The sequence below is a fragment of the Hippocampus guttulatus genome, chromosome 12 (genome assembly GCF_054856545.1).
Source record: "Hippocampus guttulatus isolate MCC_2025c chromosome 12, RoL_Hgut_1.0, whole genome shotgun sequence".
NCBI lineage: Eukaryota > Metazoa > Chordata > Actinopteri > Syngnathiformes > Syngnathidae > Hippocampus > Hippocampus guttulatus.
This window is the reverse complement of record NC_141272.1, coordinates 12,564,495-12,579,841: the sequence shown is the minus strand read 5'-3', so window position 1 is coordinate 12,579,841 and position 15,347 is coordinate 12,564,495. Positions and strand designations below refer to the sequence as shown.

Sequence of the window (15,347 nt, the reverse complement as noted above, 5' to 3'; positions counted from 1 at the left end):
TAATCCAAGTGATTACATAATCACGGGGGGGCGGCCCGGTAGTCGGGTGATTAGCGTGTTGACTTCACAGTGCAGAGGTACCAGGTTCAATTCCAGCTCCGGCCTTCCTGTGTGGGGTTTGCATGTTTTCCACTTGCCTGTGTGGGTTTTCTCCGGGTAGTCCGGTTTCCTCCCACATTCCAAAAACATACATGGCAAGCTGATTGAACACTCCAAATCGTCCCGAGGTGTGAGTGTGAGCGCGAATGGTTGTTTGTCTCTTTGTGCCCTGCGATTGGCTGGCAACTGGTCCAGGGTGTCCCCGGACTACTGCCCGAAGACGGCTGGGATAGTCTCCAGCACCCCCCGCGACCCTTGTGAGGATAAGCGGACCGGAAAATGAATAATGAATATGACAGGTAGTGTATTTACAAAACAGTAATATACTTGACTCTAATTCTATGAATTAGAACTGGAATTAAATAATTTCAGTCACCTTGGCTGCTTTTCATCGCGTTTCCAAGCACCATAAACCATTTCATCGCCAATGACTGGAGTCTTAAAACTGCTTTTTAATACAAGCTAAGTCATCATTAATTGTGCCACTTAATCAACTAATGGTCATCCATGCTGTGACTGTCTTCTGTCTTCTTGTGGTAGGGGAGGAAGGAAGAGGAAGACGATGAAGCTGAGTCGGGATCTGTCAAACTTGGTGGTGTTCACCAACTCTGTGGCCTCGCAGGAGTGTCTCAACGAAGGTGCGAAAAAAGCGCTTGCCAGCTCAAATATAGTGCCGCTGCAATTTCAAATCTCATTTTTGGAAACATGCCTGGTCCGCATTTGTCTTCAGGTACGCCGGGCGACGTTCTGTCATTCAGCGAGACCAGGGCCCAGTCGCTGGTCCATCACAGAGCTGAGCACTTCCTGGCTTTCAATCAGAGGCAGCTGTCACGGATTTATCCCTCGGCATACCGCATCGACTCGTCCAATTTCAATCCCCAGTTCTACTGGAACGTCGGCTGTCAGCTGGGTAAGCTCGTCTTCCGCCTTTCTGCGCATCAGGCGACAATGAAATCAATACGCGCCGCAATCTCCGCCCGTTCCTGAAAATGCATTTTTGAGCTAACTGTCATCGAGTTCATCCCAAATGATTTTTTTTATGGGGTTCTCCCAGATGAATCTCATTCAAGTTTCACATTTGCCTTTCAGTGGCGCTCAACTATCAGACGGAAGGCCGAATGATGCAGCTCAACAGGGCCAAGTTCATGGTGAACGGAGGCAGCGGATACGTCCTCAAGCCCCCGCCCATGTGTAAAGGTACAGCAATATACAGTCGCAACAGTGCACTGTCGCTTCGGTTTTTTTGAATGAGCCTTATCCAAGTTGGACCAAAACCAAATTGTATGGAAACTGAAGCACAATGGAAATCCAACTAATCCGTTCTAGACACAAAATTGTGAACCAATAAAATACATTATGTTGAGAATGATAGCAGTTAAACATAAAGAAAACACTGCGAACTATATACTGTCCCCTCCAAAAGTATTGGAACGACACGATCAATTCCTTTGTCTTTGTTGTGCTCTGAAGACATTTGGGTTTCCGATCAAAAGTTCAGAATTCCAGTTTTTATTTCATGGTATTTTACATCTAGATGTGCTTATCACCGTCTTCATCGCTCCGATTCTTTTTCCCCCGTGACGTGGTTCGATGATGCGGAGCGCAACGGTGACCGTGCAGCTGGTCATTGTCGGCCGCGTCGCGGTTACCCCCCCCCCCCCCCCTTCCCATTCACCCCCCCCCCCCCCCCCCTTATACATGTTATGTCTTGTGACTTGTTGTAACTGTCTAATGCTTATTCATGTGCTAGGGTCTTTTTTATCCTGGACTTAAATTATCCTCGGAAGAGGATAGTTCGAGCGTGGTTTTTTTTCCCTCTCCCTATCCAGCGTTTTTCCTTTCTGAATTCTGATTGTAATTTCCCCATTGCGGGACAAATAAAGGATATCTTAAACTACTCAGGACAGAACATCTTTTGTTTGAAGCCACCCACTTTTCAAGTGAGCAAAAGCATTGGAACAGGCATGAATAAATTAACAGAAAATGAATATCATTTAATATTATGTCATCCATTACTTGCAATAACTGCATCAAGCCAGTGACCCATTGACTTCACCGGCGTGATCCAGTCTTCATTTGAACTGCTTTTCCAGGCCTTTACTGCAGTCTCTTTCAGTTCTTATTTGTTTCTGGGGGTTTCTCCCTTCATTCTTCTCTCCTGGAGTAAAAAAAAAATACATGCTGATGAAGTCTTATGTTGTGTTGGGAGTGTGTTTTAAATCATTGTCTTGTTGCGTGATAAAGCTTCTCTTGATTAGTTTAAATGCATTGTTCTGAAATTTGTTTTTTAGATTATTTTAGATCATTTTAGAATTCCTTCTGGTGCTACCATCATGAGTTACATCATCAATAAAGACCAGAGTGCCCGTTTCGGAAGCAGCCTTGCAAGCCCAAACCATGACATGACCTCCACCATGCTTCACAGATGAGCTTGTGTGTCTTGGATCATCAGCAGATGCTTTCTTTCTCCATGCTTTGGCCTTTCCACCATTTTGAGAGAGGTTAATCTTGGTCTCATCAGTCCATAAAACTTTGTTCCAAAACTAAAATCTTTCCATTTCCACATACAGTACCTTCAAAATGATTATTCAATATTATGATACATGTTCATCATTTGTCATATTTATTTGACGTACAGTATGTTCAAGTTAGGTGCCGAGAATTCTGAGAAAAGTATGTTTTTCAACATACTATGTGTCTTTATATGAAGAATAGCTCACCTTATGCCTCAGTCGTTTCAAGATGCGACTAAGCAATCAGTCAATTCAATACAAACGTCAGAATTCCTTCTGACGAGTGAACGGGTTATTATGCCCATCAAACTTGCAGTAGGAAATATCAGCTAATGTGGCTTTTAATCTTCACTTGCCAACAAAACGGAGGGGTGGTGAACCTTCGATGGCTGGTTCATGATGCAGTATTTACTGCCTCATAACTTTCCTGCATTATAGCGGTCTTTTTTTGTGCGTGTGTGTTTGCACTTTTCTCTATTGAAACCACGGAGAAATAATCTTAGCATCCAGAGTATTTGGGTATTGTTGAGTGATGGCATTCACATCAAAGCTATTATGTTTCACATCCCCTGCAGGCACTTTCAACCCATTTAGTGATGACCCACTTCCAGCATGTCCCAAGAAGCAGCTCGTTCTTAAGGTCATTAGCGGACAGCATTTGCCCAAACCGCCAGATTCCATGCTGGGGGACCGCGGAGAGGTACGGGATTGGGGGGCGGGGGGGGGGGCAGACAAAAATAAACAGTGATCGTTGATTCCATCACATGACATACTGTCTTTTTTCTTTTCCAGATTATTGATCCATTCGTTGAAGTGGAGATTATCGGTCTGCCTATCGACTGCTGCAAGGAGCAAACGCGCGTTGTTGATGACAATGGTAAAACAGCCAGACGGTAGAGTATCTGTGAAGTGCTTCTGCCATAAGCCTTATGGGATCAAAAAGTCAGATGAGCTAATGAAGCAGAGGAGAGGGGCGGACTGATGGCGTAACCCCCTCATTAAGTCGGCCTTACACGGCATTTGAGAAAGACTTTCTATTGACTTAATTGTGTGACTGTACCGAGGTTTCAATCCGGTGTGGGAGGAGACGCTGTCCTTCACGCTGCACATGGCCGAGGTGGCTCTGGTGCGCTTCCTGGTGTGGGATCATGACCCCATCGGACGAGACTTTATCGGTCAACGGACAGTTGCCTTCAGCAGCCTCATGCCCGGTTCGTGTGCACATTTCCTCGCCCCGTCTTTCACTCATTCACTCCCAAAGACGTTTTTAAACGTCTTTTCAGACTTGGTCCAGAATTGGCTGGTACTGAATGAGTTAATATAGAACAAAAATTGGACACACCCGACATCACACGCTGTCACATTTGAATCCAAGTTTCTTGTTACATCTTGACAGCATCACGGCTGTGGGCTGTTTTTTTTTTGTTTGTGTCAAGTCGGCTTTGACTCTCGCTTCTTTTAAAAATCTCTCACCAGGTTACAGACACGTCTACCTCGAGGGCCTGACCGAGGCGTCCATCTTTGTGCACGTGTCAGTGCACGACGTCTACGGCAAAGTGAGTATCCCGCTGCCCTCGTCTGACTGCAGCGTGAAGCGCTTGACGCCAGTGGGAATCTATTTTGGAAGCGGGCCTGAGGAAATGCGCTTTTCTTCAACCACTCCTTATCCGCTTCTCTGCCAATCCTTTTGTCTTTCTAGTGGAGTCCTCTAGTCCTGAATCCCAGCTTTACCATAATGCACTTTCTAGGATCCAGCAAGGTATCCGGATGCCTTTGTGAAAGCTCTGTGTGGTTCTGCATGAACTGTAGGAAAATGCATGAATGCAAAAATATATATATATAACAAATAGAAAATAGACACTGTTTGCGTGTGACACGAAATACCCACGTCACACAGATACCGTATTTTTGTCACCTCAGAGCCGTAACAGAACCTTTTTATCTTTTTACACATTTACTTTGCCTTTTTGCTCAGGTCGAACAATTCATGGGATTCAAATTGACATCACAGTGTCTGAGAATTCAATTTTCAAATAACAAAGGTTGCAATTCAGAGAAGGGGGGTGTCATCTCATTCACTCAGTCGGTAGTCTTTCTTTTTTTCATATATGCACTATGTACAGTAATCCCTCGTTTATCATGGTTAATGGGGACCAAAACCACCCGCGATAAACGAAAATCCGCAAAGTAGCGACACCCCCCATATAGGTACATGTACATAATATTTATAAGGCCAAATTTAATGGTATACATGCATGTAGAAGTAAATTTTGAAGTAATTAACATGACTTAATGCTGTATACTAATAGATTTAAACATTGAATTGGATTGGATCGGATACAACTTTATTGTCAAATGTGCTGTATGTGTAACATACAGCAGAGGTTAAATTTCTTCCCTCCCAACATAAAACAAGAAACAAGAGGATGTATAAGTTAGGTTAGTTTATGTATATAATAATAGTTAATGTTCACATTATATTACATTAGCTGCTATCTTGTATTAGCTGTGTGTTTAATGCACAGCATGTTTGCACTGAGGAGGACTGAGAGGAAGAAATTTCATCTATGCTGCATGTCATACATAAAGCATATTTGACAAGAAAGATGACCTTAACCTTGACCTTCACTAACAAAATACAGTAAACATATACATGTAGTACTGTATATGCTGCTCTATGTGACTCGCTGTTGTTTTGCTGACTTTCGCTGCTTCTCGCGGACCTTTTGCGGACTTTTTGCAGACTTAAAAAACAAAATCATGAATATGTTTGAAAAAATCTGCGATGCACTGAAGCCCCAATAAACGAACCGCGAAATAGCGAGGGATCACTGTATAGTGCGTAGATAAATTAACTGCTTTACACACATGTTTACTGTACATTTTGTTTCTTGAAACAATGAATAGTAGATAAGATAAGATAACCTTTATTTGTCCCACACTGAGGAAATTTGCATTCTACAGCAGCAAAATTGGGGTGCGGGGGGAACAAAGTGTTTCATTGCACAAAATAAATGTTTCAGAAAAGAACTGTGCACAGTTCAATATAAGTGCAATAGAAAATATAGCATTAGCAATACCCTCAATAGAAGCCATAAAGCTATAGATTCTTTTTTTTTTTTTTAATACGTTTCATTGGGACAGTGCACATTAATCAACACGAGAATAAACTGCGTAAATGCACCGGATTTAGCATAAATGCTAGTTTTCATTCGTAGTCCCAAGGCAGATTTCTAATATAGCACAGTTGGACACATACGACTTTAAAACCATGATGGCAGAAATAAGAACCAAATAAGTGAGACATCATAAAACAGACAAGCAGTTGCAGTACTCAATTACAAGACAAAAGACCAGGACAGACAAATCTACTTACAGCGACAAATTTCCTGGCCAGAAGCCCACTGGAACGTGCTGGAGTCCGGAAATGATTTGGACTGTTATTGTAATCTGTCTGTTGTCATGATTTATGTTTACACCACATTTGCTTGGTAGAATGTTGTGAAGCTGTTGTAGTGAACATTTAAAAGATTGGAAGTCACAGTGACTAAGTGAACAACTGTAATTGAAGTACTGTATATAGTTTTAAAAAAACGGTCTTTCTTATTAATTAATGGTTCATTCTCCTTTATCATAAACCTAGCATACTATATAACAATTACAGTGTGCATTATTCCGGTCTGGTATTGTTGATTGTAATTCATATTTAATTTATGGCTTGTGTTTGTGAACAAAAATTACACGGTAGGATGACCTTGAAAAAAATCTTTGGATATTAAATCAGAATTGCAATATATGGGGGGCGGGGGGGGGGTGCAATTAGATTTTTTCACAATTGTTTAGGCTTGTTTAGCCCCATGCACCTCATTTTGCATTTAGAAAATCTGATGAGCGGCAGTCTTAAGTGTCAAGATTCAGGTGTTTGACTTTGCAAACTGCCTCTGTCACGGCTCTGAAAAATGTTCTTCTTCAAGCAGTGCGCCAACAGATTTTTTTAACCTTGTACTTTATGCATGCTTGCGTAAATCACAATGGCTTTTTACACTTTTTGCTGTGGTATCTAAAAACACAAGGGGTTCATAAAGGCAACACCTACAAAGGCATGTAAAGGCTACATCAGAAAACATTTCCATCCCGTTTGTACTCACTGTTTCTTTTTCAGGGAAATCAGTTTCGAGGCATCCGCGGTTTGTTCAACCGCACTTCCAAGTCCTCTGTGGATACGACCTCGGCAGGCATTCGGAAGCGCTCCATCAGTGACCATCTCCTGCGCCGCACCGCCAGCGCCCCAGCCAAGGGCCGCAAGAAAACCAAGATGTCGCTGTCTGAGTCAGCGGCCTTCATGTCAGAGCACAAGAACGGTGCGGGCGTCGAGGCGATCGGAGAGGGCGTCTCTGGGAAGGAGCCAGGGGGGGGAAAGAGGCTCCAGTCCCGGCCCCCCCTCACCCACAGACCCACCTCCATGCCTTTAGACAGGCTTCTACAGGGGCAGCTAACTCTGTGCTCTGGAGACAAGGAGCATGAAATGGGTGCAAATGCAGTCATTGGTGGGTATCAAGTCTCTCACTTAACACTCAAAAAATGTTCTTTTGTTGTTGTTGTTTTTTTTTTTTTTACATTTTTGAATAATCAGCATTCAAGTTTATAATCATTCCGCTTTATAATCCAACTAAACAAACCATTGCGATTCAGGTTTTTTGTTAGAACACAGTGGAACTTCCTAAATTAATGGTGTCCAAACTGTGGCCCGGGGACCATTTGCAGCCCGCTGTCCCAATTTTTAGCAGCCCTTGGCATATACTAAAATTCCATCAAAATCAATTCAAGGTGACGAATGTCAAAGTGGCTCTTGCATTCTTTGATTTTTGTGTATGCGGCCCTTGGAAGAAAATGTTTGGACACCTCTGTCCCAAGTTAAACTCAGTGAGTATCTTAAGTTATCTTTTGCTTTTTCTGTGGCTTTCCTCAGGCCACCAGCCATAGCCAGTAGGAAAAATGATTTTTATCACAGAACTGGAAATCAACTTTGCACAACAGAGCAAAGCGAGACTTGCGTGAATGTCCTGGCTACTCAGTACATTACCGTTGATGTGAAGACGTTCACCTCCGTGGCACCAACACACACCTCCCGCTGCACAATTTTACTGTACACTTGTAAAAAACCCCTCCTTACATTTATTTGTGGACTTTTATTCCACAGTTTCTTTTTCTTATCATACAATTGTGAACTTCTTTTGTACAGTTGAATTAGGATTTCGGAAGTTCCATTTTTACTCAAAAGTTAGATAAGAAAACCTTTATTCGTCTCACAATGGAGAAATTCCCAATTCACAGCAGCAACGTTATGAAAGGAAGAAGTAGAAGAACAAAATATAGGAGCTGCTGTAAAGGCAGCCACTCTCTCTTAAACGGTGCCTCTACAAGTATTGCCGTTTATATGATCACACCGGTGTTGTTTATTATTTTTGGAATACAAACAAATTGGAGGGTGACCAACTCCTGGACTTCGGAGGTTCTACTGTACTCTAAACTGCATGCTATGTCTGAAAGCAACATTTGAAATTCTTCCCTTAACATGCGGTATGTCTAATCCAGCTCCTTTGCTTACTTGCTGTGCTATAAACAACTTTAAGGACTAATGTGCTGTAAAACATGTGAATTGACAGACTGCATCCTGCTCTCCATGATACCTTAACATGCCTTTTCTGTCCCATCTTCATTTGTTCTGCTTTTTGATAGTAGAGAAGTGACTAGGATGTTCCTGCAGGTAAATCAGACTTACGTGCCGCTTGTCTGAAGGTTGCATCGTTCAATCAACGTGCCAGTATTGCGTCCTCCTAGTGTGTTCTATTTGATCCCTTTTCCACTGCATGGTACCTACTCGGCTCAACACGGCTCCTACAACCAGGGACTTCCAGGTACCATTTCTAGTATGTGGACATCGTGGGTTCTGAGTCCCAAGGTGATCGCAAATGGCAACCTGAAGCCACTGCCACTCACGCTAACATTAGCATCTAGATTTAGCTTTGGATATTTTAGTATTTTACTTCAAAGTCTCCCCTCTACTGCAGTGGCCCATTTTCTTTCTGCCCACAGTCTAATATGGTGAACAGCTACAGGAGGCTCAACTGTCCTACATGCAATGTGCTTTTTGCAGTTTCCTGCTTTACTATTGAAGTGCAAAACAGACCACACCAAACCGAAATACATAAGCCATGCCAACACGGTGCTATGCACTGGAAAAGGGGCTATTGATATGGGAATTATATCGCTGTGCCATTCAATCCCATTTGATCAGTCCCATCTGACCATCTCTTTTCCCGATATGATGTTTGAAAACATGGACTCCAAAGCCTCATTCTCCAGCTTCTCCCTCACAGTTGTACTTGGTGATGCATTTGTCTGTGGTTTACCTTGTATTGGCTGGACTGTTCGTTGTCATCATCGCTCTTGTTGGGTGGCTTGATGTCTTGCATTATACACTCAATTTCTGTCAATTTGTTCATGTCCAACAATATGTGTTCACAGGAACATACACCTTTGACAGAGCCAGGTCTTCCTCTGTGGATCTTCTCATGAAAACATCTGCTTGCATTAAAGAAAGCGTCCAATCCCCCTCTAAGATGGACTTCAACTGGAAAAAAGATCTCAATAAGCCACAGGAGGCCTCTTATCTGGTTGTTGGTGATGGTAGCGTTAGAAATGAAGATGACTATGTCAATTACCAAGCAGGTCACAATCAAGGCAGACAGTCTAAGATGCCCCCAGCACCTTCCACCAACAAACTGTGTAGATCAGATGAACCAGAAACTTTTTCAACCAGCACAGCGTTCACAGTTGCACCTTCTGTGTCCTCATCCTCCTGTTCCTCTGGCCCTTCCTCTGTGACCCCTTTTTCCCCTGTCAAGATGAACCGTGACCTGAAGAGTCCTAGCTCACTACATGACAGCACTATTTCCAGACTCATTGATGCTATGTCCTTAGGCAACGAGCAAGATACACGAGGCTCCATATCAGCTCTGATTGGTCAATTTGAAAGCACTGTTGACCAAAACGAGTTCAACTCCTCTCGCAATCATGTGCTTTCTCCTCCCAGAGAGCTTCAAGATGTCAAGTCTACTCCAACAATGTCAGTCAATAATCCAAAAGCTCCCCAAATTGCCACTCCAAGAACAACCCTTTCACCATGCACAATTCACCTGCCAGACTCAACCAGCCCTGCTCTCTTCTCCAGTCCAGAAACCGCTGATCTTGAAGAGGTCTATACCATTCTAGATGAGGAGATGCTATCAGCTCCGGTATCGGTGTACAACCAGAAAAATCAGTCAGCCCGTGTTCAGGCAAGTACTCTGAACAGCATACCATCAAGCGGTTTGGCTTCTTCTCCGGTAAAAATGGCTCAAGGTTTAGGGAGCCTGCGCAATCAGTGTTGGAATGAGGTGATTACCACAAATTGTGGGAGGAATGGAGATCCAGAGGAGGTAGAGGAGAGTGTGTATGAGGAAGTATTTGATCCACCGGCACCCACAACAGAACAACAGAGAAATTCTACTCAAAGATACACGCTACCATCTCTGAACAAGTCTTTCCAGTTGTCCCATGACCACATCGGCAATGCTTTTGCAGAGGTGGAGGTGAATGTTGATGAGGATCCAACAGAAGTGAGGTTGACCTCACCAAAACAAGCATGGGAGGCCCCCAGTAGTCCATCGCAACAGAGTGCTATTTATCAAAACGAGACCACCCCAGAATACGCTCATCAAAGACATCCTCTGCCATATCGGGAGCCTCAGCACTACCCAACGTTTTCAACACCGTGTCCCTCCCCGTACAGCAAACCTTTGTATCAGCGACCGAATCAACAGTCCAGCGTCCAATCTTCTCCAATGCATAGACTCATAGACTCAAAACTTTCCAAACCAAGACCACTAAGCCACAACGGCTACCCAACTCCTCAAAAAAATCCTTTTCATTATAATCAAGACTTTATACAACAGAGAGGGTCCAACAACAGCCTGATCGCAAATGGTTTTCACCAAGGAAAGCAAGTCAGTCCGATCTCCAAAATGTTTGACAAGAGAACACAAGGATATAGAGTCATGGAGCAAGAAAGATGCTTGCAAAATGGTTTTTCCTCTTCAGAAAGTCTTCATGTTCACTCTACACTGTCAGCAAATAACTGTTCTGGTCGAGGCCTTTACTCACCGCCTATTGATTTTTACATGGACTCCAATGACGTTACATCCTCATCACAGTCTGCAGCCCCTTCAGTCTTGCAACCAAGCTCTCAAAGTCAAATCCAAGTGCCCACTCCAAAGCTTTCTTGGAACCAAAAGGTAACTGTGTCCAAGGTACAGTCCGACATCAAAGCTCCAAAGATCTCAACTCCACGGTCTTTATCAACCGGTCCCCAGTCAATGACCGTTGATTCCAAGGTCAACACTCCGTGCAAGTCGAAGTCTCTGGGTGATCTGACATCTGAAGACATACTGTGTAACTTTCAGAGCAAATACCACATCATTAGTCGCAGTTTCATCACTCCACACATGAGGAAGCAAAAAAGTCTGGGAACCATGGGGGTAGGATCTTTCCAGTCCAAATCTCGTGATCCCCTTACAGAACAGTTGCGCAAACTAGTCAGTTTTGAGATTGAGGATAGTGAAAGAGAAATGTGTCAGTCTCCTCAATGTGATCAGGAAGTGCAGTCCGCAGAGACATTGAGCGCAGAGCCATCTCCTTCGCAGGATATTGACGAGTCCCCTCTACCACTCACCCGTCGCTTATCCTCCCGTAGCCAAAGCCGAGTGCGACACATCAACAACCGCGCCCGCGAAAGACAGCAGGAGGCCCTGAAACCACGTTCAGGTGGAATGGTCAACAACGGGGTCGTTTTGAGGAATAAACCAGCCTCACAAAATTCACCTGTGAACAGACACTCTACTGGCTCTTACATTGCAGGTTATTTAGGCCAGCTGGAGGACAGGGGACTTCCTGAGGGAGCTTGTACATCATCCCGGCACGGAAATGGGGATCAACGTGCAGATCACTACTGCACCAGTGACTCATTTCCACAATCAGACTCCTCCCACCTCTCGTCAGAGCCAGAGGTCTACTTCCTGCTTAGACTTTAGCTTTGACCTAAAACTTGATAAAGGACAGTGTGACTCTGCACTGGTTGATCAAGGAATTATAAACTTTTTTCCCCCTGCAAAACGGAAGCCTTTCCATGAAGCTAGACATCGAGTACACTGAAACAGTTTACTAGTGTTTTGTTTACATTTCAAATCACTCTTAAAGTTTCTCACCTGCGACTGGAAAAGACAATGCTAACCAATGATGGCTAAAGCTGGACCTGGACTGCCTGCTCTGTTGCTGTTCCACTCAAGTCCCATAAGGTGTCAGTAGCACAATAACAGAAAAGGGCTCAGGGCTTGGAAAAGCCTGTGTGACAACACAATTTCAGCAGACAATGTTTAAAATTTGATCGTTGCACGACCGTTTAGTGTCTCTCAGTTGGTCCTTGTCCTCTCATGTTTAAAGAAAAGAAAGGCCTTTAAATCAGCCCCATTTTATTAGTGAGTCAATCGAAATTTACTTTTGCGAAGCCATATGCCGGAAATGCCGACAGGTCAATCACAACACAGAACAGATTTGACATTTTGTCTGTGACATTCTGAAGGAATCCAGTAAAACAGTTTATAACGTAAATTTTGAATAGATATTTGCTCTTTAATAAGATAAATTTGACCCTTTATAAGATAATAATGGTTATATGATGTGAAATAGCTTGCAGGCATTTGGGGGGGGGGGGGGTGTTGGCTAATTAATATTGTTGACCTGTGTCTCACAGTTCTGCCATTTGTATTTGTCAGCTTCCATCACAAGGGATTCAGTAATACATTGTATGGCTTTGGTTTTGGAATACATTTTTGCTCCTTAAAGGTAATTTTGGTTAAATGATGTGAGAAAGGTTAAAGGGAAAATTTGTTTTTAACCTTTGAAGTGATATAAAGCTAAACGGTCGACCGCATAGTTATTTCAATCATTCCAAAATCCAAAGGCTCACTTTTATCTGCTCCAAGGTAACCAATGTACTTCTATTTTTGGTAAAATAGTGCTATGAATGTGAGGTTTCGTTAATATCCGTGGTTGCTAGCAGGCTTAACCAGCTATGCTATTGAGGCTAGCTGCAAGCTCCTAGTTGCAACGTTTGTTGAGGTCCGAAGCATTTGAATGATTGTAAGAGTAAACAAAGAGCTGGCCAGCTTTTACAGGAACTCTGTAGTTCCTTCATATTGTTTTCCTTTCTCATTTGTGGTTAACTTGAGTTCTGTGTGTTTTACATCTTAGCTTCCATATTGATGATTTGCTTTGCACAATCTCCTTGTCTACACGCGAAGGCAGACTCGAGATAAAGTTCTGCGATTGTCTGCATATTCAGTTGAATCTGGTCAAAAAAACAAAAGGTAAGGTCAGCAATATACTAGGAATAGTCGTACAATCACGGTATGCTGTTGTTAGCTTATTAACCAAAATGCTAACGGACTCCATCTTGGTTTGCTTTGCATGATTTCCTTGTGTCACTTTGATATGGTGGACATCACCTTCAAAGGGAGAGGTCGATTTTCACAGTGTCTGCCAAGGTTCGGATTCAAAATGATGCCATACAAACAGCATTGTTGCAGCATGAGATTCATGTATGAAATGTTAATGGTTTTAAAAGTTAAAAGTTGTTCTACAGTTCTGTGGACTGGCGGTGTACTCATGTCTAAATAAGACAGATGTGTGATCGTTGTCCCTGTGATGTCAAAACTTAAATACTGAAAAAAAAAAAAGATTGGATTATGAAGCAGAATGTGTTTCTTTGTATTACCGGAATATGTCATGTATAAACAAGTGAAGGTCACCACCATGAATGTCTCGTTTCTCGTTCACGTGAGTATTTTCATTGACATGTAAATTATTCCGCTGTTGTCTTGGATCTTTGGATGGTCTTAACTGTGCACCGATCGTATGTTCGTGCATGTGAACATGTCGAGCATGACTATGCACCCGTTTACACAAAAGATGTTGCAGCGCTCGACAACTCTTGGACAGAAAATAGAGTGAAAGATGAAGGCTCACACGAGGCTGCAATGTAGCATATCAAAATCTGTGCTCCTAGACTTGTTGGCGTCTATGGTCTGCAGACGAAAAACTTAATCAGAACGTAAAGGGTTTTATTTTTTAAATTGCTTTGATACAGAATACAAGCTCTTGTCAATTCTGGTGATTATTATTTTGTACAACTCAAAACGGAATGCAAATAAGTGTACAGCGGTGAGGCAGAGGAAATGAGCGTAGCATAGTTGGAATTGTATTCTTTTTATTTTCCAGTGTTAAACCACCACTTTCTTTATATGGGTGCTCATCTGAAGACTGAGCATTTTCCTACCAATGCAATAAAAACAATGACGTATTTGGTTTCCACTAATTCTGTTTTTGTCTCTTCTCTTCACAAATTTGGGAATTTAGTTGAAATTTTGTTGTGCAAAACGTTAATGAAAGGTTTCTTTAAATGTTTTAAAAGAGTTAGTGTGTGTGTTTGTGTGTGTGTGCATTTATTTATATATATGTGTATGTGTGTATATATATACTGTATGTACAGTATATATATAGATATATATATCTATATATATATATAGATATATATATAGTTGCCAGCCAATTGCAGGGCACACAGAGACAAACAACCATCCGTGTGAGCGTGTGTATCTGTATATGTGTGTGTGTGTGTGTGTGTAACAGAGTTAAGGGATGTGAGCGGGATAAAAGATGGATGGTATATGGGACTTTATTTTGCTGAGGTCATGCAGCTTTTTCAAGTGGTCACAAAGATCTCTGTGATCTACGAAACCATGGCATCTTATAGACTGCCAGTAAAAGTTGGAAATATAAAGCTCTCCTTCATGTGACCAAGCCTCACATTTATTCAATAATTAATGTGCAAAAAGTCATAAACAGTCCCAATAAGGCCCATTAAACACAATGAGGTGTAATTGCTCGTGAAATGGCTGTAATGCAGCTGCCAAATGGCACACCTGTTGCCTTGTGCAAGTACGTCCCCAGTTAACCTGCCACACTTTGTCATTATTATTAATGTTAGTGGCGCAGAAAGCCAATACCTGAATGAACACGGCATGTGGCCTTTGGAATTAGTTTCCCGTTAGCCTTCAGTTGATGGGATCTTCCATAAAATTCAATGTAATATTTTCTAAAGGCACTACATTGGGAGTTAAAATAGATGTGAAGCACTGGCGTGAAAACACGCCACATGTGCTAACTTGGTGTATTCTACTTTGTTGTTGGATTGTTTTTCCATCATCACCACTCAAGAGAGGGGTCACTTTCAATCCCGGCCGGAATCGTTATTTTTCTTCCAAAGGCCTCGCGACGAGTATAAAGGAGCAGTGTGGTTTTCGTCCCGGCTGTGGAACAGTGGACCAGCTCTACACTCTTGGCAGGGTCCCCGAGGGTGCGTATGATTTCGCCCAACTTGTCTTAATGTGCTTTGTGGACATGGAGAAGCCGGTCGACCGTGTCCTTCGGGGAGTTCTGTGGGGAGGTGCTTCATGGTATGGGGTACTGAACCCCCTGATACGACCCCTGTACCACTGATGTCAGAGTTTGGTTTGCTTTGCTGGCAGTAAGTCGGATTTGTTCACAGTGAGGGTTGCACTGCGCCAAGGCTGCCCT

General features: G+C 42.8%; 1 protein-coding gene across 2 annotated transcripts in view; it reads left to right on the top strand.

Annotated features, from left to right (window-relative positions):
• The window catches only part of plch1 (phospholipase C, eta 1), a 44,779-nt gene extending 30,694 nt beyond the window's left edge, over positions 1-14,085 (top strand). The window contains exons 14-23 of one of the 2 annotated variants that reach the window (XM_086125591.1): positions 640-737; positions 830-1,009; positions 1,189-1,296; positions 3,188-3,312; positions 3,405-3,489; positions 3,677-3,823; positions 4,089-4,168; positions 4,312-4,371; positions 6,775-7,159; positions 9,141-14,085. In XM_086125591.1, the coding sequence (XP_085981717.1) occupies positions 640-737; positions 830-1,009; positions 1,189-1,296; positions 3,188-3,312; positions 3,405-3,489; positions 3,677-3,823; positions 4,089-4,168; positions 4,312-4,371; positions 6,775-7,159; positions 9,141-11,743 (3,871 nt within the window). In that variant the 3' untranslated portion in view covers positions 11,744-14,085. The remainder of the gene's footprint in view (positions 1-639; positions 738-829; positions 1,010-1,188; positions 1,297-3,187; positions 3,313-3,404; positions 3,490-3,676; positions 3,824-4,088; positions 4,169-4,311; positions 4,372-6,774; positions 7,160-9,140) is intronic. The other variant, XM_086125590.1, reaches the window with a different exon arrangement.
• The last annotated feature ends 1,262 nt before the right edge of the window (positions 14,086-15,347 follow it).